The following is a 27159-nucleotide window of genomic DNA, read 5'->3' as shown; positions in this document are numbered from 1 at the left end:
TTTTTTTTTTTTTTTTTTTGGCTGTACCTCGCAGCTTGCAGGATCTGAGTTCCCCAACCAGGGATCGAACCTGTGCCTGCAGTGGAAGCACAGAGTCCTAATCACTGGACTGCCAAGGAATTCCCTAGTTGTGATCAATTTTGAGGAGAAAGTGATACACTTTTTTTTTTTGAGACATAGCTTTTCTATTTTATACATGCACCATTTCATTAATAGCAGAATTGGTAACTCAAACTGGAGAATAATAAATCTCTCCAGTAACTCTATCTTAATCTAGACACCGTGAACGTTTTAGGTAGTCTGTGTTTTTCCCTAGCCAGATATAACATTTAAAATATGGAGATTTCTGGAAAAGCAAATGTGGCAAAAGGTTAACAATTGTTAAATCAAAGTACGTGGGTGTTCTGCAGCTCTGACATTTTTAAAAGTTGGAAAAAATATATGTAGTGATTATGTTTGTTAAAGCCTGCTTCTAAGAATTCTATCAAAATAGAACTAAAGCATTTCAACAATTCTAATAGATGTTACTTTTGGCAGAATAATTCAGAACTCTGGGGCTTGGATTTTGTCTGAATTTCATTAATACAATTATCTCATTTTTCCTTCTTTAGTTTAACTCGATTTCAAAAACATTACTTTATATCCTTTTTGGAAGAAGTTGTACATATGGGAACAAGATACTTTTGAAGGGTTACTTATTAATAATATCTAAACAGACAACAGTACTGTCTTTATTTCAAACTCAGGAGGAGAGACAAAAGTTCTTAGTTTAAAAGTTTAATTTCGATTGTTGCAAAGGATAATATGCTACATCACTTAGCATCAATACATAAAGCTGTAAAACTAAAATACTTCTGTCAAAAAAATCAAAGAGCTAAATGCAATGTGGTACCCTGGATTGGACCCTGGAATAGGAAACAAGCATTAGTGAAAAAACTGGTGCAATCTGAATAAAGACTGGAGTTCAGTTAATAATAGAGTGCTCATGTTAATTTCTTAGTTTTGGTACAGAACGCATGGCCATGTAAGATGTTAACATTGGGGGGAAAATGAGTGGAAGGTATATGGGAGTTTCTGTATTATCTCTGCAACTTTTCTGTGCCTAAAATTATTTACTAAAGTAACAAGTTATTATTCAAAACACAAAATCAAAGACGAAATTGAAAAAAAGTATCACAATGGGAAACAATGTCTGCAGATATAACAAAGTGTTAGGATCTTCAATACATATATAGAGTTCAAATAAATAGATAAAAGTACAACACCTCTGATAAGTAAATGGGCAAAAAAGGAACAATTCACAGATGACATAAAAATTTTTCTGGAAAGCAGTTTAGATTTGTATAATGAACATTAAAAGCTATTTATACCCTTTGTTCCAGTAATCTTATTTTTAGTAACTAACCCAAAGCAAAAGATGTAGTCATATATACACAGAATGATACTAATTGAAAATTTATCACTAAAAGGAAAAAAATTGGGAAAAGCCTGTCCACCCCTTCAGACAATAGTTAAGTAAATTATACTACATATAAATGATGATTAATGATGTAATAATGCAGTCAAGCAATAATTATGGTCTCAAAGATTTTATAATGCTCTAATCTAGTATTAAAAAATTTAAAGGCAGGATTCACAATTAAATATGCAGCACGATCCCTATACAGAAAGAAGAAATACATCAGATTCTAACAGTGATATTATTTCTGGACAGTGGGATCACGGGTTCAGTATTTTTTACTGTTCTCTGTTAACTTGTTATCTTTTTCTATAGTAAACATGTATTACACACATATTAAAAACAAATATCAAAAAATAAAAACTCAAAAACAACCTACTCTTATTTTAGCAGTCCTGAATTCTACCCAATCAGACATTTTGACAATAAGAAAAGCATGTAATGGGTCAAGAGTGGACTTGAAGGGCACACACCCGGCTAGGACACCATCCACAGGGGCCCACAAGGGCTTGCCCAGGAGCTTGTAGTTTTCAATATTTTTAACTGAGGATCTGGATGAAGAAATTCAGAACATGCTGATTAAATGTGCAAGTCATCCTTAGGGTGGACTACCACTTATTCAAGATTATCTTCCTGTGTTGGGGGAGAAAAAACTCTAAGCAAAGGATAAAATTCAATGGCTACCAATAAAAGTGACTTTTTATTGTTAGTCACTAACAATAAGTCAAATATAAATAACAACGAAAAGTCCTATGGACAAACATGAATAATATGCACATGGGATGGAGAAGCCTGCCTGGATCTAAAAACAGAAAAAAAGGACCTTCACCACAACTAAAACGGAGAGAAAAAAACTGTATTTAAAAAGGTGGGGAGGGGAGGGTGCACACCATAATGTACAAATGACGTATGTTGTACAGAACGATGTACAAATTACTTTTTTTTTTTTTTTTTGTGGTACGCGGGCCTCTCACTGTTGTGGCCTCTCCCATTGCGGAGCACAGGCTCCGGACGCGCAGGCCCAGCGGCCATGGCTCATGGGCCCAGCCACTCCGCAGCATGTGGGATCTTCCCGGACCGGGGCACGAACCCGTGTCCCCTGCATCGGCAGGCGGACTCTCAACCACTGCGCCACTAGGGAAGCCCAAAAATTCCTTTTAAAGTAGAAGCTTCTAGAAGAATACTGTGTCTATTAGGCTATCACACCAGTAAACGGGATTAAGCACACCCTATATATATGTATGTCACAGTCCCATCCTAAGGCACTACTGGATCCACTGTAAAAGTTAAGTTGCTCTATTTCTTCCTACCCTTGACTTTTTTTGGCCAGGCGAGTTAGATTCAAATATCCACCTAAATAATCCTAAAAAGGTTCACCCACTTCATATTGTTCAATAATTTACCCATCCTAGGATTTGATCAAACAATTTCCTGTTGTAGTAAAACTTGATTTTGCCAAATATACTATTGAAATGAAAAAATAAGCTAGTTTTTCCTATCAGATTTGGTATTATAAATTTTAGACAACATGAGCTTGGGCTTTGAACTTTTTTTAGCTTTTAGCTTTTAGCTTTTGTAATAGATAGAGGGTAGCATGTGAGAAGGTAAGTGTATGATAGTTTTGTTACTGATTTTCAAAGTGCTGGCTAAGCTACATCTTCGCTCTCCCACCTTCCCTCCTTCCCTTCTTAATAACAATTCTTCTAAACCCTGGCAATATCACAGATTTGGCTTTCATTAATACAATCTTCACATCACAGACAGGGAAAAACAACAAAATGAAGGTTTCATAGTAATGTGAGAAAAATATAGGATTACTTCTATTTCTTTTTAAATTAAAATTAAGAACATTTTTCTTTTCTTACTGCTTGAATTACTGAATCACAGGAAGAACAGAGACATACCACTCGGCAAAAATCTGGGAAAACTCGAGTGAACTGTTAGCCACTGGGGAGATGAAGTAGAAAGGAATGCTGGAGAGGCCGGCAGAGTCAATGTACTGATACAGGCATTCCAGAAGGTCATAGATCACTCCAGAAGGGTAGCAGGGGACCAACACGTTTCCTCCATTCCGGACTGTCAATGCTAGAAAGGTTGAAGCCACACAACATTGTAAATCAACTATACTTCAATTAAAAAAAAACAACAAAGAAAAGAAAGGTTGAAGCCAGAGGGGGAAAAAAAGTAGTATCAAAAGAACAGTTTAACACAGGGAGAACAGAACTTTAAAAATAATATTTGCATTTCTCTCATTTCCTACATCTGTTCCTATAATTCACTTCGTATGTATAACAATTTACTTCTTTTGAAGACTAGCACTGGAGTGGGAGGATCCAGAGGCTGACTGATGATCAGCTGAGTTTTTAACCAATGTCTCAGTGCCTGGGAACAGGGTGTGCAGTTAGGGGTCTGGGTTGTCAAGGTTCCCAATGGCAGATGAGCTTCAGGACAGACCCTCCAAGCTCCTTCTCTTTTTAGCTCCTGCTCAAAACTCTGCTGGATTTGTCTCTCTTCAGCCTCTGACCACTGCTGAATGACCTATAAGGAAACAGGCCAAGTTTTTTCTCTTTGACTCATTTTAGTAGCATTTTCTTTCATTAATGTTTTGGCTATAAGAAAATCCTCTATACTTTAAATACTTAAAATAAGTTATCAAATGAGGAATTGCAACTTACGGTAAAATCATATTAGAAGCTATAACTGGCTAAAAAAAGGCCAAAGATCTCTTAAGTTTGTTTTTTGTTCAGTTTCCAGCATAGATTGAAACAAGCAGCGTTTGGGTACAGAACTTGAAGTCTCTGATGACTTTTATCCTCCTCCTACATGTTCCCAACTCTGACATCCAGGTTCTCCTGGATGCTGTGCCTGGAATACTGGCCGACTTGCTATTACTAGAGTACGGAACCACAGAAAAGACCAGATAGCCATCAGCGCTCAAGAGACCTGGCTCTAGACCCGCCTCTGTCACAAGCTATGGGACCTTAGTTAGGCCACTGTAACCTCCTGGGCCTCAGCTTCCTCATCGCTGATGAGAGGAGTGAACTAGATCAGTGTTTTTCAAGCTTTATTTTGCATGAAAACTGCCAGAACATGTTAAAAATGCAACTTTTCTATGGGTCTCTCTTACTAGGTCTGTGGTGGTGCCTCAAAATTTGCATTTTTGAGAAGTGGCCTCACTGATGTTGAGGCAGGTGGTTAGTGGACCCCACTTTGAGAAACAGTGGATTAGATGTAAAGTTCCTTTAAGACCTGAAGTTCTTTGAGTCCATGATTCTGGATTATACACAAACATACAAATAAAAGATTCTGTTTGAGACCAGTCTGATACTTTTTCCAAGCTAAGAATAAATTACCTTTGTCTTAAAATCAGCAAAGAGCAAAAAAAGACTAGGATTATTGGCAAGGGCAAGTGAAATTTCAAAGGATAGTGCCTTCCATGTAAATATTAGATGACAACCACTTCTTTCCCCCAGAGTTGCCAGGGATGGGGGGCCTGAGCGCATTAACTCCTCTCTGGCAACAGTTTTGGAGTGAAAGTTTGTGTCTCCTAAAGTTCATGTATTGAAGCCCTCACCTCCAATTAGGTATTAGGAGGGGGAACCTTTGGGAGGTACCCACATCTAGATGAGGCCATTAGGCCATTAGGGTGGAGCCCCCATGATGGGATTAGCACACTTATAAGGAGAGGAAGAGGAAGAGGCACCAGAACAGCTTTTCTTCACCAGTGAGACACAGCAAGAAGGCTGCCGTCTGCAAGCCAGAAAGAGGGTCCCTCACCAGAACTCAGCCATGCTGGCAACCTTCTGACTTCCTAGCCTCCAGAACTATGAGAAATTAGTATTGTTTAAAGCTTATACTAAGGTATTTTGTTACAGTAGCCTAAGCTAAGACAATACGCAACCTACACATTTCTAAAAGAAATGCAGTATTTCTAGATTTTACGGACAATTATATCCAAAGAAACATACATTTCTTCCAGGTAGCAAATACGCAACAAGTCTCTCAATTCAGTCTTCCCCCAAAAGAAGAAAAAAATTATACCAACCAAATAGTGGGGAAAAAAAATACAACTGTTTCACCTGTATCACTGTTGTGAATTCAAAGTATCAACAGTCTTTTCTGTGTTATTATTTGCAAAGCAAAGATATGATCCTTTCCTTCTTTAACTTTGCTTACCCTATAAGCACCCCTGACCCACTCCCAAATCCCACCAGAAAACAAGAATAAGTTTCTACATAAATCAAGTGGGCGAAATGTTGAGCATTTGTTGTATAAAGTGCTAAAAATTCTAATTTACCGTTATAACCACCATTCCTGTTGTGCTTTCAGATTTAAGTTGCTTAAGAATTGCTTTTGTTGACAACAGTAGGCTTTGAAGGATGAGCAGACAGGGTGGGAATAAATGGGGGGAAAGGCCGTAGTAGGGGGCATCAGAGGGTGTGAATGTGAAGCAAAGGGACAAAAAATACCACAGAATCAAGGTACCAAAAAATAAATGTAAAACATTTTATCTTGTTTAAGATTTGCATTGGATACATACCCAGGTTGCTGCAGAACTCTCCCACCATGCTGTCTGGGTTTGCGGTGGGAATCTGGGTAAGGCCTGTCAGAATGAGAACATCGCTGTTTTTGAGAGAAGCTTGGTCCATGGGCTGAAAAACCACAGAGAACTATGATTAGTAATTTAAAAAAGAAAAGGTTAGATATAAGTAGTAAAGGAAAAGGACAATACAGTTATTGCTCTTTCCATGTCCAACTCATCATCAAATCATCTCACCTCCTCTAACGAAAAGTCTATCACTGAACAGCGGTTGCCCAAGGGGGATGGGGATCCATGGGAGGGAACTTTATGGGGTGATAGTTCTATGTCTTGTTTGGTATGGTGATGACATGACATGAAAATTCATGAATTGTACATTTAAGATCTTTGGGTTTCACTATACATAAATTTTACCTCAATGAAAAATAAGCACATTATCTTATACTTCTATAATGCTTTGCTCTTTTCAAAAGGCTATCTCACACATATCGTTGGTGGCCCTCAAACTTGAGCGTGCATCAGAATCACCTGGAGGTGGATCGCTGGGCCCCACCCCCAGAGCTTCCGATTCAGGTCTGAGGAGGGCCTGAAAATCTGCATTTCTAACAAGCTCCCAGGAGATGGTCCTGTTGCCGGTCTGGGGATCATGCCTTGAGAACCACTGCACTATACAATTTGGTTCTCAAAACAGCTCTGCCAAGTACATGAAATAGGGTACATTTTGAAAATACAGAAGTTGGGACTCAAAGAGCTGGGGTGCGTTTCCCTAAGAGTCAGTGGCAGAGGAGCAAAGAAGGACACTGGATTAGGAACCAGAAATGTAAAGCCTCCTTCAATTCCATTACCAGCACTGGACCTCAGCCAAGCCTCCGAGCTGAGTTCCTTATAGAATGGGCCTATTTCTTGACCCATCTCCCTTCAGTGGCTTCTGAGAGTCTCATGTGCTAATACACATGATCTTCCCGTAGCCTATGAAGTCCTATGGTGTACTATTGTGTGGTCCTTAGGATGATTTATTTTTGAATTTAACTTTGTTTTCAGAGCATTTCAAAAAAAAATACTAATTACTTTTTCCAAATAAATCAGGATTAAAGTTGGAAACAAAAATGAAGGCCCATGTAAGGATGTATTGTACAACATGGGGAATATAGCTAATATTTTGCAATAACTGTAAATAGAAAGTAACTTTTAAAAATTGTAAAAAAAATGTAAAAAAATTAAAAAGTACTTAATAAGAGGAATAGAAAGGGAAAAAAACAAAGGCCCATGGATTGAGATGCTGGAGAGCTCATCAATGTTTTCACTTTGTAATGCATCTTTTCCTCAGTTTCATTTAACATACTCACAGAACATCAGAAGAAAAAAGCCAGAAACACCGTTTACTGAGAAGCCTTATCCCTCTTCTTTCTGTTCCACCCAGACTTCCCCCCGCAAATTTCAAATAGCAGTGCAGCAAACACCTACCATCTGCATTGCTATCTCTGAGTATACATGCCTTTTGATGTATCATCCTTTAGCATTTTATATACACAAGGATATATGGGCTTCATTATTTTTTAAAATAACATGAGTGTGGTTATATAAGTTGCTTTATAACCTGAAAAATACTTCTTTCACATGAATAAAGGAGAAGTACAGTTGTGACAATTACAATGAGTAGCTTCTAATTCCTATTTGCACAGATACATAACAATGCGTGTAAGAGCTTTTCTTCTCAGGCAGAACTAACCTATTTGCACTTCTCCAGCACACACACACACACACACACACACACACACACATATACGTTCACTGTTTCCAGAGAAGGAGGAAAGGAGAAGTAAAGTACAGAGGTTTAGAGCAGCTGATGTGTAATGAGCCTGGGAACGTTCACTGTGTACACACACCAAGCAGAAGGAAACTGGAATGGTGACCAAAAGGACCGAGCTTCACTGGATAGCATATTCAGCTTAAAAGCACAAGAATTTTATAAGAATCTTATTAGAACAAGCCACTAATGATTCACAGGGCTGATGGGGCATTCAGAGGGCCTAGGAACCTCCTGAAATGGAACACACAATTCTGTGTGCCTGTATACATTTTTCCACAGATTTAATTAGGTTGTCATTTGGGGCCATGAGCCCCAAAAGGTTAATTAAGGACTACTGATCTAAACAAAGACTCAGTGGGGAGAAAACTCTGGCACTGAAAACATTATCATCTCTGAACCTCAGCCATTACCACTGCCTTCCTTTGAAAATTAAATGCCCATAATAAAAAACAAAGGCAGTACTACAACATGACTACCACCGAGCTGGACACTGAGATACTTCATGATCAAGTCAGACTAGATGTTCATAGTTTTAGCCCTAAAACTTGGGAGACATTTCTTGTGGATTCCCAGGGCTACTATAAAATAAAGTAGTCTTAAAAGGCTTTTAGTGACACTCTCCAAACCAAGCTGACACCACCACCATCTCCATTTCACCACCAAAGAGCAAATGCATATATTACTGGTGTCAGTGGTCACTCGCTGAGTGCCTGAAGTGGGAACATTTTGTTTAAACACACAAAAACAAAAAATTCCACTGTGTCCAAGAATCAAATAAAAATACCTTACAAAGTTGACAGTCACAATCAAACTTGTGGAATAAAATTTTGAAAAAGCCTAGGTCCAAGGATGCTGTGGTCTTTGTGCTGGTCCTCTGCTGATTAATTTGTTTTATAAATATATATTTTTTTTAATTAAAAAAATTTTTTTAGCTGTGTTGGGTCTTTGTTGCTGTGCATGGCTTTCTCTAAGTTACAGCGTGCGGGCTTCTCACTGAGGCTCCTCTTGCTGTGGAGCAGGACTCTAGGCACACAGGCTTCAGTAGTTGCAGCATGTGGGCTCAGTAGTTGCGGCACTCGGGCCCTAGAGGGCACGGGCTTCAGTAGTTGTGGTGCGTGGGCTCTAGGGCGTGCAGGCTTCAGTAGTTGCAGCATGTGGGCTCAGCAGTTGTGGCACTCGGGCCCTAGAGCGCATGGGCTTCAGTAGTTGTGGCGCGTGGGCTCTAGGGCGTGCAGGCTTCAGTAGTTGCAGCATATGGGCTCAGTAGTTGTGGCACTCGGGTCCTAGAGTGCATGGGCTTCAGTAGTTGTGGATCGTGGGCTCTAGAGTGCAGGCTCAGTAGTTATGGCACACGGGCTTAGCTGCTCCACGGCATGTGGGATCTTCCCAGACAAGGGATTGAATCTGTGTCCCCTGCATTGGCAGGTGGATTCTTAACCACTGTGCCACAGGGAAGTCCCCTCTGCTGATTAATTTTTACTGGACACTTTGCACAGGGCATGAGAAAAAGGAGATCCAGTTTCTAGGCCCTAGAAGCTTATGACCGAGTTGAAGAGAAAACAAGTATGTATAATCAAAAAGGAGGATTTTCCCCAAAGCCATAAAAAATGTAATTCAAATTTCTTGAGTCTGCACTGAGTATCTAAGTACCAGGACGAATGCAGACTAGAGGGCTGCACTAGGCCAGGGGAGGTTACTAGGCCAGGGGAGGCAGATGAAGTTTTCGTTCTAGTTTTCTTTCTCTCTTTGGCTAAGGAACTTAAGACTCAATTTCAGGCGGACTTTGGAATGGCTGAGTGACACCCCTCTCCCCCAAACCCCCTACACCAAGACGTCCCTCCTACATGTGCCCTCATGGCCTCCAAGCCTCACTATCCCAGCACCAACCACAATGAATTGTAATCGCCTGTTTACCTGTCTGTGTCCCCCGTGGGACTATGAAGCTCCCTGAGAGCAACGACTTTGTATCCTTACTTCCTGGCAAGATGCCTGGCACACAGCAAACAGTAAATAAACATTCACTGAATAAATGAACACATGAAAAGAACATGCATTCTGGTAAGCAAAGTGAGAACATTCCATGCTAGGAAACAGGCACTACAAGTCAGGAACATGAGATAAGCATGTCAACAGCAGGAGGAGGGCCAGGGAGGGCAGAGGGCAGGGGAAGGCAGCCTGTAGATGCCAAACGGATTTATTTGAGAAAAGAAATTAGGAAAAAGAGAGAAAGTATTATTGGTTAAGGGCCTAAAAGGTCAGAATCGTGAAGACTGATAGGCTAGGCAATAAGGAGTCAATGGTCTCAAGCCGGAGGATGACATTTTTAAACAATAAACACAGACAATAGCTGAAGGAAGGGGAGTGAGACCAAACAGACGGAGAACACTTTGAAGGCAGCCCAGACAGACATAAAGGGAAAAAATTACAACTTCATGGCATTTGAGGAGCTGGAAGAAGCAGATCTACACATCATACAAAACAATTAACAGACTTTGGGGAATGGATTGAATATACAGGACAAGGGAGAAAGCAGACTTTAACATGCTCCAAAATCTGAAGTCAGAAATGCAGTCAAAGGGAAATTCGGATGCAGTGATTTAAAAGAATAAGGAGGCAATAATAAGTCCAGCATCGGCAAGCTGCAGGTGTTCTGAGGGTAGGGAAATGATTTAATCTGAGCTTAAAGATAAAACAGTGGCATGTGATGTATATGGAGATCTGCTAGGTACCTTCATCAAAGTACGTAACAGAAACGTCAGTTTATTTGGAGTGAGGAAAAGAGAAGCGGGTCTAGGGCCAAGGCTGGAGGGACACTGTAAGGAACGTGGAAGAGGGGCAAAGACAAGAGAAGTACAAGACGCAGTGAAGAGCTTCCTACCTTGTAAAACTCAGGGGTTTGGGAAAGGTTAAGTTTATGGTACACTCACCCTGTAATATGGCAAAAGATCAGGTAGAGCAAGAAGAGGAATACAACAACAAAAAGATTGCTACAGAAGCCTAGACTAAAAAGAATGTCAACAAGAGACTGTCAACAAGAGACTGATGAACGGTGCAGCTGTGAGATGCTGTGGAAAACGGAAAAAGTTAAGTTTGACCAGAAACTGATCACTGTTGAGCTAGAGATGTGAAATAAATCCAGGAGGTAAAAGATGAGAAAGTAATGTTCACAGACCGAGTTAAACAAGGTGAACAGGAGAAATCGCATCATGGTTAAGAGAGAGACTACGGCAGCAGGTGATGAGACAGTCTTCTGAAAGCCTTTTTCCATATTAAAACCCCTCCGATTTGCTTAAAGGCAGAAAAGGAGGAATCCGTGAAAAAGTTAATGACCCAATGACCTATGCTTCTTTGATAACAGAAAGTAGGAAGTATATTTGGAATCACGAAGCACATCATACCCAGCCTTCTAAGGCCAATTAAAAGCCCACTCTTCCAAGAGGTCTCCTAATCCCCAACAGGAAGGGGTGCACCCTACTTCTGAATCCCATGGCACTTCACTGGATTTCTAATCTGAAAGGATCAATCACTTGTACCCTGGAGAAAAGTCCTGTGTGCACTCATCTTCTTTCTCTATGATAACTTGTGTAAACCCAGCACCTAACCATCTATGTTCCCCTTACAGCCTAGCGCACTTCAGTGCCCAAAGCAGGGGTTTAGGAAATACAACAGACTAGATGACGGGAGGAAGGAATGAATAAACAAGTGAATGCACGTAAGCAGCATATATTACTTTTGAGAGAAGGAAATACTCTGCAGAGAGAAGCTGTCTGCCAGAGAAGAAACAAAACAGCAAGTGTGGAAAGAAACAGACAGGAGTCCAGCAAGTCGTTCAGTCTCTCCCTCCTCGCCTCATGGGATCTGCTTACTGAGCCCCATTCTCCAAACCAACCACAAACCGTGTGTAGCTCAGCTTCCTCACCGCTCCTGCCCCCAAATACATCAAGTTTAACTTTTACTGGTTGGTGCTACGTTGCCAGTGCGGACAGAGCTTTGCTTCCTCAGGACCAACCTGAGGAGGCCGAGGCTTTGGGACAACTTGGGGCTGCACCCATGGACAGGAACAAGCTTCCTGCCCACAGCCCTGGCAGATGAGGAAGGAACTGTATGCTGTGGTTTGTCCCAGACATTTTTCCTAAATAACATTTCGGGGACATGGCTGTGTCCTTTACCCAGGAAGAGTGGGCCCTTCGTGGACATATCCCAGGGACAGCTGTACAGAGATGTGATGCTGAAGAATGTCAGTCATCTGGTCTCCGTAGAGTAACTGAGGCCCAGAGAAGTGATAGTTTTCAGGTTGCACCCTCTTGACGGGTCAACACTCAGCCCAGGCCTGGCTCTCACGCAGTGGGCTCTGATGCTACAGAAGGGAGTGCAGAATTGAAGCCCAGGTGTTCCATGGGAACCAGGTTACCAGGGGAGCAAAGGAAGCCTCAACCACCTATATTAACATGAGTTTTGTGGATGCGGGACAATGTCTTTGTGTTGACCTCCATCCCCAGCTCTGCTCTGTGCATGAGGGTAACCATGTGATTTTAACCCCCCAGTTCTGTACCAGGGTAAGTCTGACACTCCTAGAAAACTCCCAAGGACTGAACCTGATTGACTGTAAGATCCCCATGAAGCCAGGTCTGGAGCGAGAAGTAGCAGCCTACAGATATTTCCATCAGACGACTAAGGACTAGCTGAAAAATGCTAACATGTACATCCACGTGAAGATTTGGAGCAAGTTACTGATTTATTACAATAAAATAAAATACAGTAGAAAAACCAAAAAGCCAAAAAAACCTTTTACTGCAGAGCATCTAGATTAAAGAACTGCATAAACAATAGCAAAACATTTGGGGAATTCAGAGGGAAGAATATTAAAAAAAAAAAAACAGAGCAAAACAACCCAAGCAACTGCCTGAGCTCTAAAAACCTGATTCAAGGACTCCAAATTTAAGATATTTTCTTTAGATTTAAGCGAAGCATCTACATCTATTACTGCCAAAGTCTTTAAGACCTCCGGAAAACAAACCAGGAGGTTTGAACTCCCTGAACTCCAAAGGGAGAAGGATAGGAAGGGGAGACAGAGTAAATATGGGCAGTGTGGGGTAGAAGGAAACGTTCTCTCATGCCAGCTACCAGCCTCCTCCAACCCCAAGGGCAAGAAGGAATTCCCACTGTGAACATCAGAAGCTTCAGGGAATTGATTGGGTAGAAATTCTCAATTAATTAAAAAAAATTTATTTCTTACAAAAAAGAAGATTCTTTCCAAAGTTCTAAGTCAGGGATTCTTAACCTGATGAATAACAATGGGCTTCTGAGGACTCCATAAACTCACAGTCTCCAGAAAATAAATGTAAAACCTTGTGTAGGTGTGCAGATTAAAAAAAAAAAAAGTTCTCATCAAATTCTTACCACCAGGCTTGTGGGTCCATGACCCACAAAATGTTAAGAACCACTGTTCTAAGGCAGAAGTTCCCAAATGGAGAGAAGTTTCCTGCTCTCAAAACATCTCTAGCCTCATTCTTCCTGATAGCCACCACCCATCTACTAAGATGTTCTTAGTGGTCCATGGCCTCATAAAGTTTACCTCTTGGTGAACATTCCTCAAGTATTCTTGAAAAAAGAAGAGTAAATCTCGAAGGCTTATGAGATTTATGGGAAACAAGGTTGGGAAGAAAGAAAAAATGAACAAAGTTCACTGTGGTCTAAATACGTGATATATTCACCACCCTACGTATATTTTAAATAACATGGGACTAAATTTCTAGACCCTACTGACAATGGTGGGCAGGGGGGAAGGTGGGAGGAAGGAAGAGGAAAAAGATGGGAGGGACAAGAGGAAGGTATGGCTCTGGAGGGAGAGATACAGACAGTGATAAGATACTCACAGGAAGGACAAATGAAGGAATAACCCAGAAGAATAAAAATAAAATATATATGGATAACTAACAAGAATCTACTGTATAGCACAAGGAACTCTACTCAATATTATGTAACAACCTAAATGGGAAAAGAATTTGAAGAAGAATAGATACATGTATACATATAACTGAATCACTTTGCTGTCCACCTGAAACTGATACAACATTGTTAAATCAACTTTACTCCAATATAAAATAAAAAGTTAAAAGATATATATGTCTTCAAACTTGCAGAAGGAAATTTAGACTTCTAAAAGAAGGCAAGAAAACATGGGGAAAAGAATGAAGCAAACAAAAAAACATGAAGATGGCAAAAATAAGCCCCCAATACAATAGTGATTATAAGAAACATAAACGGTTTCACTAATCAATGAGACTCTAGATTGAAAAAGGGGAAAAAAAAAATCCCTTACTATGTTGTCTACAAGGGATTCAGTAGAAAAGGACACAGAAAGAGTGGAAAAAAAAAAGGGGGGGGATGAAAAACACTAGCAGGCAAGTATGGAAGGGGAAAAAGTCTCCTGGTTTTTAATGCAGTTTTGATAGAGAAAAAAAAGAAAACATCCTGATAGAAGGAATAATTGATCAATAAGACACAATGATCACGTGAACATATATACCCCTGAGTATACAGCTTAAAAATATAAAAAGCAATAATCAGTAAAACTATAAGGAGAAATAGATAAATCAACCAATAACACATCCTTTTCAGAAACTGGTAGCTAAGGAAAGATAGGAGACTTAAAAACACAACAGACTCAAATGAATAAATACATACAGAAGAAATTTTCACTCAGCACTGAATACACAGTCTTTTCCAACATATGTTGAACATTTACCGAAAACGATTGCGTTTCAAAGTAAGCCTAAACAAATTTCAAAGAATCAGTATACTCTTATTATAATGTAAAAGAAAATTAGAAAAGAATCCTGAAATGTAAGTATAACATGACAAAAGTCTTGTCTAATGAGAAGTCTAACCATACTGGGATAGACTAGAAACAAACAAAAGTATACTATAAAATAACCTTTGGTTATTTAAATCAGGAACATTAAGAAGGAAATTATGATATACTTAGATATGAATGACAAAGCACTTCATATCAACATTTAACAGTTAAATGATACTGAGAGAAACTGACAGCTTTAAATATACTTATTGGAGAGCAAAGAAAGACTGAAACAAATGAGCTAAGTATTAAAAGAAATGCAGCAAGGTACACCCAAGGAAGGAAATAATAAAGGGCAGAACAGAGAATAGAAATACAACAAAAACCACTGAAAGCAAAAATTTTTCTTTGAAGAAAATCAGTAATGTAGGCAAACCTCTGGCAAGTCTGAACAAGGGGGAAAAAAAAGACATAATGAAAAAAATTTAGAATGAAAATAGAATTACACAAAAGTTTAAAATATAAATTGTACACATATAATTCCATGTGTATGATTTTTGAAAACCTAGGAAAAATGGACAAATTTCTGCAAAACTGGCATACCTTTGACCCAGAAAATATAATTCAATAGCTATGAAAAAAATTAAAATGGTAATCCCACACTTAGACAATTTTATGGGGAATCTGACTTTCAAGAGAAGATAATCCCTATCTTGTAAATTTCTGGCCATCAGATAAAGAGGGAAAGGTGCCCAAATCATCTGATGAGACTAATGTACCTTGATTCCAAAAACAAATGAAGATAGTACAAGAAAATAATGTATGGGTCCATTTTTCACTTATGGATACAGATTATAAACTTCAATAAAATACTGACCAAATGATTCCAGGAAGGTATTTTAAAAAGAATAAATTATATGATCAAGTAAGATTTATCCCAGGAATGCAAGGATGGTTACATGCGAGAAAAGTTAACATTACAATTCACTACATTAATGGTCTCAATGAAAGAAATCACATGATTAACTCACAGACTCAGAAAAAGTATTTGATAAAAATAACACCTATATCTGGTTTTAAAAAAATCAGAAAATTAGGAACAGAGGAGAAACTCCTTAACCTGACAAAGACAGACATGTAAGCATCATATTTAATGAAGAGACTAGGAAAGCATTCCCTTTAAAATCAGATATAAAACAATGATGCTGCTATCATCACTTCTGTTTAACATGGAACTAGAGAGCTTAGTTACAAGATGGGAAAAAGAAAAGATACAAGGATTGGAAGCTTAGTGACAAAACTCTTACTTCTTTGCAGATACTACCATCAACAGATAAATATCAGAATTACTATGAGAATTCACCATGGTTGCTGAATATTAGATCGATTTAAGAAATTAATACTGAGATGGTGTGCTCAGTAAAGGCTAGTTCTCTTCCTTTTCCATTTGGGATGCTGTACTTTTTTTGGCCTCAATTCTCCAAACCTTCTTATTCAAGACCATTTTTTTTCCTTCCACTGTTTCCCACAGCTCAGTCTTTAATCCTCAGCATGTTATATATTTAAAAAAATCTGATGGCTCTCCAATTTGTCTCCAGGCTTGCCTTCATATCCAGCTTCCAGCTCTGCATTTCCATCTGTCCAATGTTCTAATTCCTATTCATCACACACACCACCCCCTTCTGAAACTAATGACCACAGCCGCCTCCCCACCCCCGCCAACTCCTCCTTGTCAACTGGATTAGTGTCATTATCATCATTCTCAGTGTCGTCCAGGCATAAGATCTTTGACTTGTATTTTTCCTTCCCTGAAGACAGCGGTTATTCAAGAAATGTTTGTTGAATTAAAGATCTGCCGATGTTTCTTTAACTTATATTTCCATTCTTACTGTTACAGGCTTAATCCAAAGCCTCATTTCCATATGCTTATTAGGTCAGTATAGCTGCCTGCCACATTCTTCCTAGGTCATGGGGTTCCATTACTAAAGCTGATTGGTGATTGGCCCTTTTCTATAAAGTCGAAAAGTATAACTGCCATGATAGGGTGTAATCAGCCACAAACAACCCATGAAGCAAATGGGTGTGACGGTATTCCAACAAAACATTATTTACCAGAACAGGTGGTGTGCTGACCTCTGAAGTAAAATATCAAGTTTTTTCAAACCAAACCTTTCCTTATCCCTGCTAATTCAATATAGAATCCAATTATCTGGGTAAAAGAAAATCTAATTTACTTTCTTTTTTACATACAATAGTGGTTGCCAGCTAGAAATTAAAATTAATTACTTAGGTATGCTGCTCATTACTTTCAAGACCTTATTTTCCCTTTAAATTTACAGACCTTGTAAGTATAATTTACTGGAAATTACATCAATAGTATTGCAAAGGCAGGACAAATTGGAAGAGTTGGCAGCCAAGTAATCTTTCTGTCTTTTATGGGAGAATATATCAGGAATGATAGAAGCTGCCAATAAAAAATTTGTTTCAATGAAGCAGATTAGGATGACATTGATGGGCTTTTGATTTCAATAAGCGGGAAAGGCCCAGAATTCTGCTAGCTATAGGAAAAAATAGCCACTTGTTCCCTCTAGACCTTGAAATGAAACTTGATTATAAAAAAGGTACAAAAACAATGCAGAGTGGTAGCTCAGAAGAATCCTACTGTTCTGGACTTACAGCAGTCATTCTTTTTCCTATATTAAAATGGGACATGGGCTCCCCCAAGTTATCTATCTATCCATCCAGCCACCCATCCACCGGCTAACGAACAATATCTAGCTAACAACATCTAATCTCCTTTGCCCTCCTTTACAAACACGGAAAGAACCAGGATCTATGAAATGAACAATAAATTCTTTACAAATACCTAAAATGGAATAACTAACATTTATAACAATATTTATGCACTTAGGCGCTTGCCAATGTGACTGATAATGAATGACTACCTAAAACTTTCCAACAGCTTCAGTCTATACATTCAAATAAAATCCAAATTTCTCATCATGGCCTACAAAGTCCTACATGGCCTGGTGTCTGCTAACCTCTTGGACATGTCTTGATCATACTTAGTATGCTGCAATCACAATGGTCTCCTCTGCTCTGCAGACATGCCCAGCTTGTTCTGGTGTTAGGAGCCCTTCATCTGCCATGTCCCTGTTAATGCTTTGTCCACAGCTTTACATGCCTCATTTCTCCAGGTCTCAGTTCCAATGAGACTGTCCCTAGAAGCTTCCTCTGACCATCCAATTTAAACTAGTCTCCATCACTCTATATATAACTCTGCTTTGTTGTTTTCAGTACTTGTGTCAGAATCTGGAATTACGTTGCTCATTTATTTTCAGCACACCATTCTCTCTCTATACATCAACGAAGGCAGATTCATGAGAAGGGACTTTGTCTGTGGGTCACCACTGAATCTCTAATACCTAGATGAGTGCCTGACACATAGTAGACCCTTAGTAAATATTAAGTAATTAATATTTGTTGAGTAAATAAGTGATCATCTCTGTTACACTCATGAGGCTCTGGTTATTGGAAGTGTTGGGAAATCTCTAAATCCTAGAGGTGACCTAAAGGCAGCAGGATCTTACAGAGGAACTATGGACACAAATACTCTAACTCTGATAAAGAGGAGGACATAAAGTCTCAGGTAAGCAAGATGAGTAAGCTCTACAGATCTGCTATACAACATCGCACTTACATCAACAATCATGTATTGTACAGTTACACATTTATTATGAAGGTATATCTTATGTTAAGTGTTCTTACCACAATAAAAAAAAGAGTGTTTGGGCTTCCCTGGTGGCGCAGTGGTTGAGAGTCCGCCTGCCGACGCAGGGAACACGGGTTCGTGCCCCGGTCCGGGAAGATCCCACATGCCGTGGAGCGGCTGGGCCCATGAGCCATGGCCTCTGAGCCTGCGTGTCCGGAGCCTGTGCTCCGCAACGGGAGAGGCCACAACAGTGAGAGGCCCGCGTACCGCAAAAAAAAATAAAAATAAAAAAATAAAAAAAGAGTGTTTGTAGAAACTGAAATTAGGAAGATTTAAAAACAGCTGATGGTACTTTGGACACATTCTGAATTTAGGGTAAATAACCAAAAAGCTGAGCTGTTAAAAGAGAATTTAGAATTACCTGGGGGTGTGTGGTAAGCAAGGAGGATCCAGAGACATAAGACACTTTCTCATAATGGGATTGGATAATCCAGTTGGAGCTTCCAAGGGCATAGCCAGAGCTTAAAGGAGTCACCTGGACTGCACCAAAAAGTTCCTAGAAAAGAACCACAATAAGAATGTGTGATCAGCATTCAGCAGTACAGTCATGCCGATAAGTTCACAGGGAAAAATAACAGAAACATTCTTCTCCACTTAGAAACTATTTTCAAGTGAACCAGAAAGTTTGAAGTAAAACAGAAAGATGATGGAGACCATTTGGGAGACACATCCGACAGTCTTTACTTGTCACCTCTCTGAGAGATTCAGTCTATCCACATGGCACCAGGCACCTAGGCCTCACTCATTAAAAGGCAGAGATGCTATATTATGAAACAGACCGAAGAGACAAATACTTTGGTTTTCTTCTTCTTTTTTTCCTTCCCTTTTCAGGTTAGGAATTAATATCTTGGTTGTTCTGTATTTAGTGGCTCTGGGCACAAGTTAACAGGAATGGGAACCCTTATCACGATCAGGTCAGAGCTCAAAAGTTATACTTGCCAAATTATTTCTTGATCTCTTTTATTCTGTTTCCTATTTCACTAGTCCAAAATCTGTAAAGTGGTGTCACTGTTCTAAAGTAAACAGGATGAGATGCCTTTCTCCTGATTCATTACATGCTAGCTAGCAATGGGGAATGTAAGGGTTAGGAAAGAGTGCCAATAAGAACCCGGGAAAGATGGAGGAAAACAACAGATGTTCTATCTTTTCACTATGTACTAGTACAAGATTTGTAGTGACTGAGTGGCTTAAAAAAGCAAACTAGGGACTTCCCTGGTGGCGCAGTGGTTAAGAATCTGCCTGTCAATGCAGGGGACACAGATTCGAGCCCTGGTCTGGGAAGATCCCACATGCCACGGGACAACTAAGCCCGTGTGCCACAACTACTGAGCCTGCACTCTAGAGCCCCCGAGCCACAACTACTGAAGCCCGCTCTCCTAGAGCCTGTGCTCTCCAACAAGAGAAGCCACCGCACGAAGAGTAGCCTCTGCTCACTGCAACTAGAGAAAGCCTGTGCAGAAACGAAGACCCAACACAGCCAAAATAAATTTTAGCCCCCGAGCCACAACTACTGAAGCCCGCGCTCCTAGAGCCTGTGCTCTCCAACAAGAGAAGCCACCGCACGAAGAGTAGCCCCTGCTCACTGCAACTAGAGAAAGCCCGTGCAGAAACGAAGACCCAACACAGCCAAAATAAATTAAAAAAAAAAAGATACTTAAAAAAAAGGCAGTATAGGATCCTTCCAAAGAACAATAGTATGAATCGGAAGCATTCATCAGTCACTTAAAATCATATTAACACTCACAATTTTCTGAGAATATCCCACCAGCTGGATTTTACTAAGGGCAGAGTTCACCTCTTGCATTGTATAGCATCTTCTCCAGGTTGATACTTCTACTGCATCCTTGAGAGGAGAAGGCAGCAGCCTGCAAATGTATCATAAAGTCAGTTCTTACCTATAGAGGATTCTGTTCAAGTAATTTGTCCATTTAATCTAAGTTGTCCAACTTACTGGCATATCTAAATGTTCACAGGAATCTAATTGTTTTTATTTCTGTAAGGTTGGTAGTACTCTCCCCTCTTTCATTTCTGACTCTAGTAATTGCAGTATGCTCTCCTTTTTTTCTTGGTCAATCTAGCTAAAGGTTTGTCAGTTCTGTTGATCTTTTCAAAGAATCAACTTTTGGTTTCATTGATTTTTCTCTATTGTTTTTCTATCTTCTATTTTGTTTATCCAGCATATAGCTGGGTCTTATTTTTATCTTTATTTTTTTAAACCATGTGATAATCTCAGTCATTTGATTGAATTGCTTAAGCCATTCACATTTAATGTTATTACTGATGTAGTTGGCTTATGTCTGCCAATTTAATTTTAGTTTTCTATATATTACATATCTTTTTTGTTCCTCTATTCCTCCCCTACTACTTTTTAAAAACAGTAAGTGAATATTTTCTGATATAGCCTCTTAATTCCTTTCTTGATTTGTTACTTTTTTTTTTTTTAGTTATTTTCTTAGTGGTTGTTCTGGGGCTTATCATATACATCTTAATATAGAGCATTTCTGTATGACACCTCACATTGTCTTCCCTGTTCACAAAAGATAAATGAAATAAACATTACTTGTGGGCCTGCAAAGCTATAGAAAAGAACTGGCTTAAACACAACTGAGGCTTGGCAGAAAGTGGAAAATAAAACATATTTTGCAGGTACGCGGGGCGGGGGGAGCGCGGGGCCGGTGGGAGGACACGTGGCGCGCCTCAGGTCCCATGCCGCGCTGAGACCCCCGCGCCCCTGCCGCCTGAGCCCGTCCCTCGCGTCCTTAGCTGGTCCACCAAGCGATGCCCGCTGGGCGCCTGCGAAAGTCTGTTGGCTCCCGCTGAAGGGCAGTAGCGCCCCTGAGCCCCCGCGCCCCGCTCCGGCCAGGAGCCTTCACGTAAATGGGTCCAGTCATGCCTCCCAGTGAGAAACCAGAAAGCTCAGGAATTAGTATCTCCAGTGGGCTGAGTCAGTGTTACCAGGGCAGCGGTTTCTCCAAGGCCCTTCAGGAAGACGATGACCTCGACTTTTCTCTGCCTGACATCCGATTAGAAGAGGGGGCTGTGGAAGATGAAGAGCTGACCAACCTGAACTGGCTGCATGAGAGCAAGAACCTGCTGAAGAGCTTTGGGGACTCGGTCCTGCAGAGCGTCAGCCCCGTCCAGGACCTGGACGATGACACGCCCCCATCCCCTGCCCACTCCGACATGCCCTATGATGCCAGGCAGAACCCCAACTGCAAGCCCGCCTACTCCTTCAGCTGCCTCATATTTATGGCTATTGAGGACTCTCCAACCAAGCGCCTGCCGGGAAAGGATATCTACAACTGGATCTTGGAACATTTTCCGTATTTTGCAAACGCACCTACTGGGTGGAAAAACTCAGTGAGACATAATTTGTCCTTGAATAAGTGTTTTAAGAAAGTGGACAAAGAGAGGAGTCAGAGTATCGGAAAAGGGTCATTGTACAGAGTACAAAGTCTAATCCAGAGTACAGACAAAGAAAGTCTAATTCAGGCTTTGAAAAAGACACCTTAACACCCACACTCGAATGTGTTCAATACACCTCCCGCCTCTACTCAGGCATAACAAAGCATATCAGGTCCACCCCTCTGGCAAGATAGCACCTTCTTTAAGAGAAATGGAGCCTTTCTACAAGATCCTGACATTGATGCTGCCAGTGCCATAATGCTTTTGAATATTCCCCGAGATACAAGCAGTTCCTCCAAGAGTGATACAAAACGGAACGCAGGTTCGGAGCCGAGGCCTGTTTCCTGGAGTCCGGCCGTTGCCAATCACTCCCACTGGAATGACAGCAGCCGGGAAGAATGGCCTCACCAGCTGCCGGATGCGGACTGAGAGCGAGACGTCCTGTGGCTCCCTAGTGGGCAGTGGAGACCCAAGGAGGATGACAACTACAGCAGTGCCAAGTCCTTCAGTGCCAAGAGCACCTCGCCCGCCAGTGACTCCCTCTCCTCCTCCTTGGTCAACGAACACTATGAGTTTGCCACCAAGGGGAGCGAGAATGGCAGCGAGGGCAGCTTCCAGAGCCACGAGAGCCACAGCGAGACGGAGGAGGATGACAGGAAATGCAGCCCGAAGGAGGCCAAGGATGTTCTGGGGGACAGCATCTATGCGTCCCAGCACAAGAAGCACCAGCACTTCGCCAAGGCAAGGAAGATCCCCAGCGACATGCTGCCTCTCAAAAAGAGATGCATGGAAAAGCCCCCCGAGAGCGATGATGAGATGAAAGAGGCGGCGGGGTCAATCCTGCACTTGGCGGGGATTCGGTCCTGTTTGAATAACATCACCAATCTGACGGCAAAGGGGCAGAAAGAACAAAAGGAAACCACGAAAAATTAAAAACAAGTCACTGATTTGTTTTGAACTTATGGCCATTTGGTTTCAGCATGTCAGGAGATTTCTAATGATTTGTGGCAATACCAGCAATTTATTATTATTTCATTTTTCTTTTTTTTTGGTTTGGTTTTCTTTGTTTCTTTTTTTTTTTTTTTTTAAATTTTCCCCCCTCCTTTGTTTTGGACCCTTAAGAATATTATGTTTAAAGGAGACTGAAGCCATAGAACTCATATTGACACTCAACTGCTTTACAAAAGCTTTTCATTATCTGAAGACAAAACCAAAAAAGCCCAAATTACCATTGTTTCCTCCAGCTTGTCAGAAACCCGTGGCTGAATCCACAGGGACGACAACGATAATGCCACGGGGATACACATCCGGCACTTAGAAGGCACGTGTGCAAAGTAACCATTGATCAGGCCCAACCTTTAGGTTTAAAAGGTCAGGATGTGCACCCAGTTGGGTTCGCTGAGTGAATGCCCATAAAGCAACTGAGGAGAAGGAAGGACCCCTGGTCCCCCCAAGAGCAGACCCAAGCTCGTGGCACTGGGCATCAAATTGTGCCAGGAAAACCCCTGGCACTGTCCCAAGCGTGTGATGTGGGGGTGGGAGGGTGGTCACCAGTCCTCTGTGCTTCTTAACTGTGAAGCCTAGTAGCACCTTCTGGGGTGGACACTGGACCATTCATATTCAACAGGTGTCAGTGACTCATGAGAAGAGACTGGGTCAGTTTTTAGTGATGTTGCTAATCAGTGAATTCTGTTTTACATTAAATTAAGAGAAGGTTCCACAAGCCATAAGCCTGAAGGTTGGTCCTGCACACGCGCGTGTGCAAACACAGACACACACACACACACACACAAGAGAGAGAAAGAGAGAAAAAAACTGATGCAAAAAACAAGCGTTGTCTTCTTAACTGACCAAGTGAAAATCAAGTTCCAAGAAATTACAATAGCTGTTAACGAAGGAAAGGGTGGTACAAATCTTTTTCTGTCTGTCAAAACCATTTGATCCAAGTGAAAACAAAACAAAACAAAAAGCTACAGAACATGCCATTAGCATTGTGGTGTATTTTTAAAAGATGAAAGGCACATTGATGGACAAACTAAAGTAAAACATGGCAAAAAAGAAAGGAAAAAAAATTCCTATACTGCCCTCAAAATGGAGTTTGCAATTAATGTTAGTCAGGATTCATCTTTGTGAAAATCAATGATTTCCACATTCAGCCAATGTAGCCAGCAGAAATTTCTTTTTTTTTTGGCGGTACGCGGGCCTCTCACTGTTGTGGCCTCTCCCGTTGCGGAGCGCAGGCTCAGCGGCCATGGCTCACAGGCCCAGCCGCTCTGCGGCATGTGGGATCTTCCCGGACCGGGGCACAAACCCGTGTCCCCTGCATCGGCAGGCGGACTCTCAACCACTGCACCACCAGGGAAGCCCGCCAGCAGAAATTTCTGATCCACAATGCATGGAACTGCTTTGAAAAAAATTTAAAAAGCACAAAAACACAAACTTTTTAAATTCAAAAATAAAGTTCCTGTAAGGTAAACGATGTATTTAGCATGAAGATGAATTATTTTCATGTAAATATAGAAAAGAGAAAAAAAAATTTTTTTTCAACCTTCCAGACCAGCATCAGGAGCATCCATTAAAACAAATAAACAAAAATGTGTCATTAGAAAAACATGTTATCATTTGCTCGAACACAATCAAGAATAGGCCTGAAGAGTGACTTCTCTGAGATTCTCTGTACAGTACAGGTGAAGGGCCTTCTGGAGAACTGAACCTGTACGTTTGCTCTGTGCTGTCTCCTGAACTATCACTGAACAACAGTAAAGGGCTTGTCTCTCACACACACACACACACACACACACACACCACTTCAGACAGAGATGAGAGAAGAGAGAATAGCAACAGCATTTTAGAAAGTGGAAAGGAAAAAGACAAATGATAACTGACTTAGCAGACCCAGGAAACTTCAATTCAAGTGACTTAATTTATACTGCAAACCCACAAAAAGCTCAGCAATTGGAAACAATAGGTATGTCTTGAAGTGAGATTGAAGGTGAGCCTAAACACAAGAAAATTCCTGGGCTTCCCTGGTGGCGCAGTGGTTAGGAATCTGCCTGCCAGTGCAGGGGACATGGGTTCGAGCCCTAGTCTGGGAGGATCCCACATGCTGCGGAGCAACTAAGCCCGTGAGCCACAACTACTGAGCCTGCGCGTCTGGAGCCTGTGTTCCGCAATGGGAGAGGCTGTGACAGTGAGAGGCCCACACACCGTGATGAAGTGTGGCCCCCGCTCGCCACAACTGGAGAAAGCCCTCACACAGAAACGAAGACCCAACATAGCCAAAAATAAATAAATAAATTTATTTTAAAAAAAAAAAAAAGAAAAAGAAAATTCCTAGAAAAAACTGATTAAGAAATAGAACCTTCCAATTCTCTTCACCTATTCCATATGGCTCAGCAATTGACCCTTCCCCTCCCAGGCATGTCACCAGATTGTTCTCTGGAGAGAATAAAAATGAAGAGTCCGGACTAGGAGAAACGATTGACAATTAGAGGCAGCCACCTTAAGCAAAAGTTTACGTACTGAGAGTAACAATTTTCTTCTCCTCAGATCAGAACACCATCAGTTAGGCTTATACCCTGCAGGGTAGGAGACTAGAAGAAGCTTCTCTGAAAAATATGATCAGCACCAAAGAAAAAACTCAATGAAAAGATACTCACACCAGGGGTTTCACAATGAAATTGCCGAACGAGATTATGCTATAGTGTATTCTATTAAGTCTAGAATATAGAAGATACAACATACAGATAACAGGAGCTCCTTACAGAAATCCAAGCAAGGGAACAGAATAATAAAAACCATAACTGTGAAATAAAAAGAAACTATACACTGAAAGAACACATTGCATACCTGAAAATACTGACCCAGAAGAATTAACACCAGATATATTCTGGGAAAATATTTATATTATAAAGAAAACAGACAAATAAATCTTTGGCTGTGTGCCAATAAAACTTTATTCATAGAAACAGTGGCAGGCCAGATGTGGCCATAAAACAGAGACTTGGCCATAGGTGCCACCACTGTTCTAGATTGAAAGGGCCCACTAAGCTCAACACATGAATGTAAACTGTCCTTAGGTTTGAGACATCATCATAAACTTTAAGAACAAGAGAAGATTCTAAAAGTCCACAGAGAGATAAACAGGATACATATCGAAGATGTAGACTCAATAGCATTGGACTTTTCAACAGCATTTCTGGAAGACAGAAGAAAATAGAGCAATGCTTTCAAAATTCTATGAGAAAACTACATCTAACTCACATTTCTATCAGAGCGTGAGAGTAGAATGAAGATGTTTTAGACGTGCAGGGTCTCAGACAACTTACCTCCCATGCGCTCTTTCTCAGGGAGTTGTTGGAGGATGTGCCCTGCAAAATGAAGGCGTAAACAAAAAAAAGGAAAGGCCCAGAAAACAGAGCTTTTAAGAGAAGAACGAGGCAAAGAAATCTTCAGGATCACAGTGGAGAAAGTCCTAAACTGAATGCCATGCCATAGGCCCAAGAGCAGCTGACACCAGGCAGGGCAAGAGTGAAGGCTCTGGGAGACGACTTTTCAAGAAGGTAAAATTGTGAGGCCACCCATCGAGTTTGAACATACTGAGGAGAGACTTAGACAAATGCGGGAGGGGTTAGAGATAAATTAGTAATATGTACACAGAAAACTAAGCAAATAAGCAAACAAGATAATTACTAACTCAAGGGAAAACAAAGAGTTGTGCAAGAAGAAGAAAAAAATTGCAACAATGTTGTATGGCCAGTGAAGTGCATGTTCCTGGTCATATAAACATGGAATAGAGATTTAGCCAAAATAGCACACAGATCATGATGTTCCAATTCTCTTCACCTTTGTTTCTCCAGCAACAAAGTAGCAACAACTCTTCTCTTTACCTTCTGCATAAACAGGTGAAGATTCTCTTATTTCACTTATCTGAGGATTTTCTTATGTCACTTATCTGTCCTATGTGTAGTGAATTGCTTTAGGTTTTACAATATTTAGTCAATGCATATTTACTTAGCCCCGACTATGGCCATAGAATTTAAGTCCTGTAAGGGATTTAACAGGTACAACATAAAGGCCTGTGCTCACAAGGAACTTAAGTCTAGGAAAAATTTTACAACAGTACAAAGCAATAAAAGAGATGTGGAAAGCCATGAGTCATCCTTGCCTGCGCACTTGCCTTCACTCCCAGAAGGGCCTAAAGGATATATTGAAAATGCAAATCTACACATATACACACATACACACACTCCCCTCCTCCACTTTAACAGTGCACCATTCCATTCAGGATAAAATCCAAGACTCTTAGCATGACTTTATAAGGCCTTCTTTATCGAGGTCCTGCCTTGGCCTACATTCTATATACTGAGCTATA

At 40.7% G+C, this 27159-nt stretch overlaps 1 protein-coding gene and 1 pseudogene across 2 annotated transcripts in view; one reads left to right on the top strand and one right to left on the bottom strand.

Moving 5' to 3' along the window:
- The window catches only part of INTS9 (integrator complex subunit 9), a 110671-nt gene that overhangs the window by 25468 nt on the left and 58044 nt on the right, over positions 1-27159 (bottom strand). For both annotated transcript variants that reach the window (XM_024746935.1, XM_024746934.1), the window contains 4 exons: positions 20125-20245; positions 18742-18876; positions 6000-6111; positions 3364-3544 (listed from right to left, as the gene is read on the bottom strand). In XM_024746935.1, coding sequence (XP_024602703.1) covers positions 3364-3544; positions 6000-6111; positions 18742-18876; positions 20125-20245 — 549 coding nt within the window. The remainder of the gene's footprint in view (positions 1-3363; positions 3545-5999; positions 6112-18741; positions 18877-20124; positions 20246-27159) is intronic.
- Positions 21258-22733, top strand: LOC112400934 (forkhead box protein N3 pseudogene; annotated as a pseudogene).

Source organism: Neophocaena asiaeorientalis, unplaced genomic scaffold, assembly GCF_003031525.2.
Source record: "Neophocaena asiaeorientalis asiaeorientalis breed wild unplaced genomic scaffold, Neophocaena_asiaeorientalis_V1.1 scaffold633, whole genome shotgun sequence".
NCBI lineage: Eukaryota > Metazoa > Chordata > Mammalia > Artiodactyla > Phocoenidae > Neophocaena > Neophocaena asiaeorientalis.
This window is presented reverse-complemented; position numbering and strand designations above follow the sequence as displayed.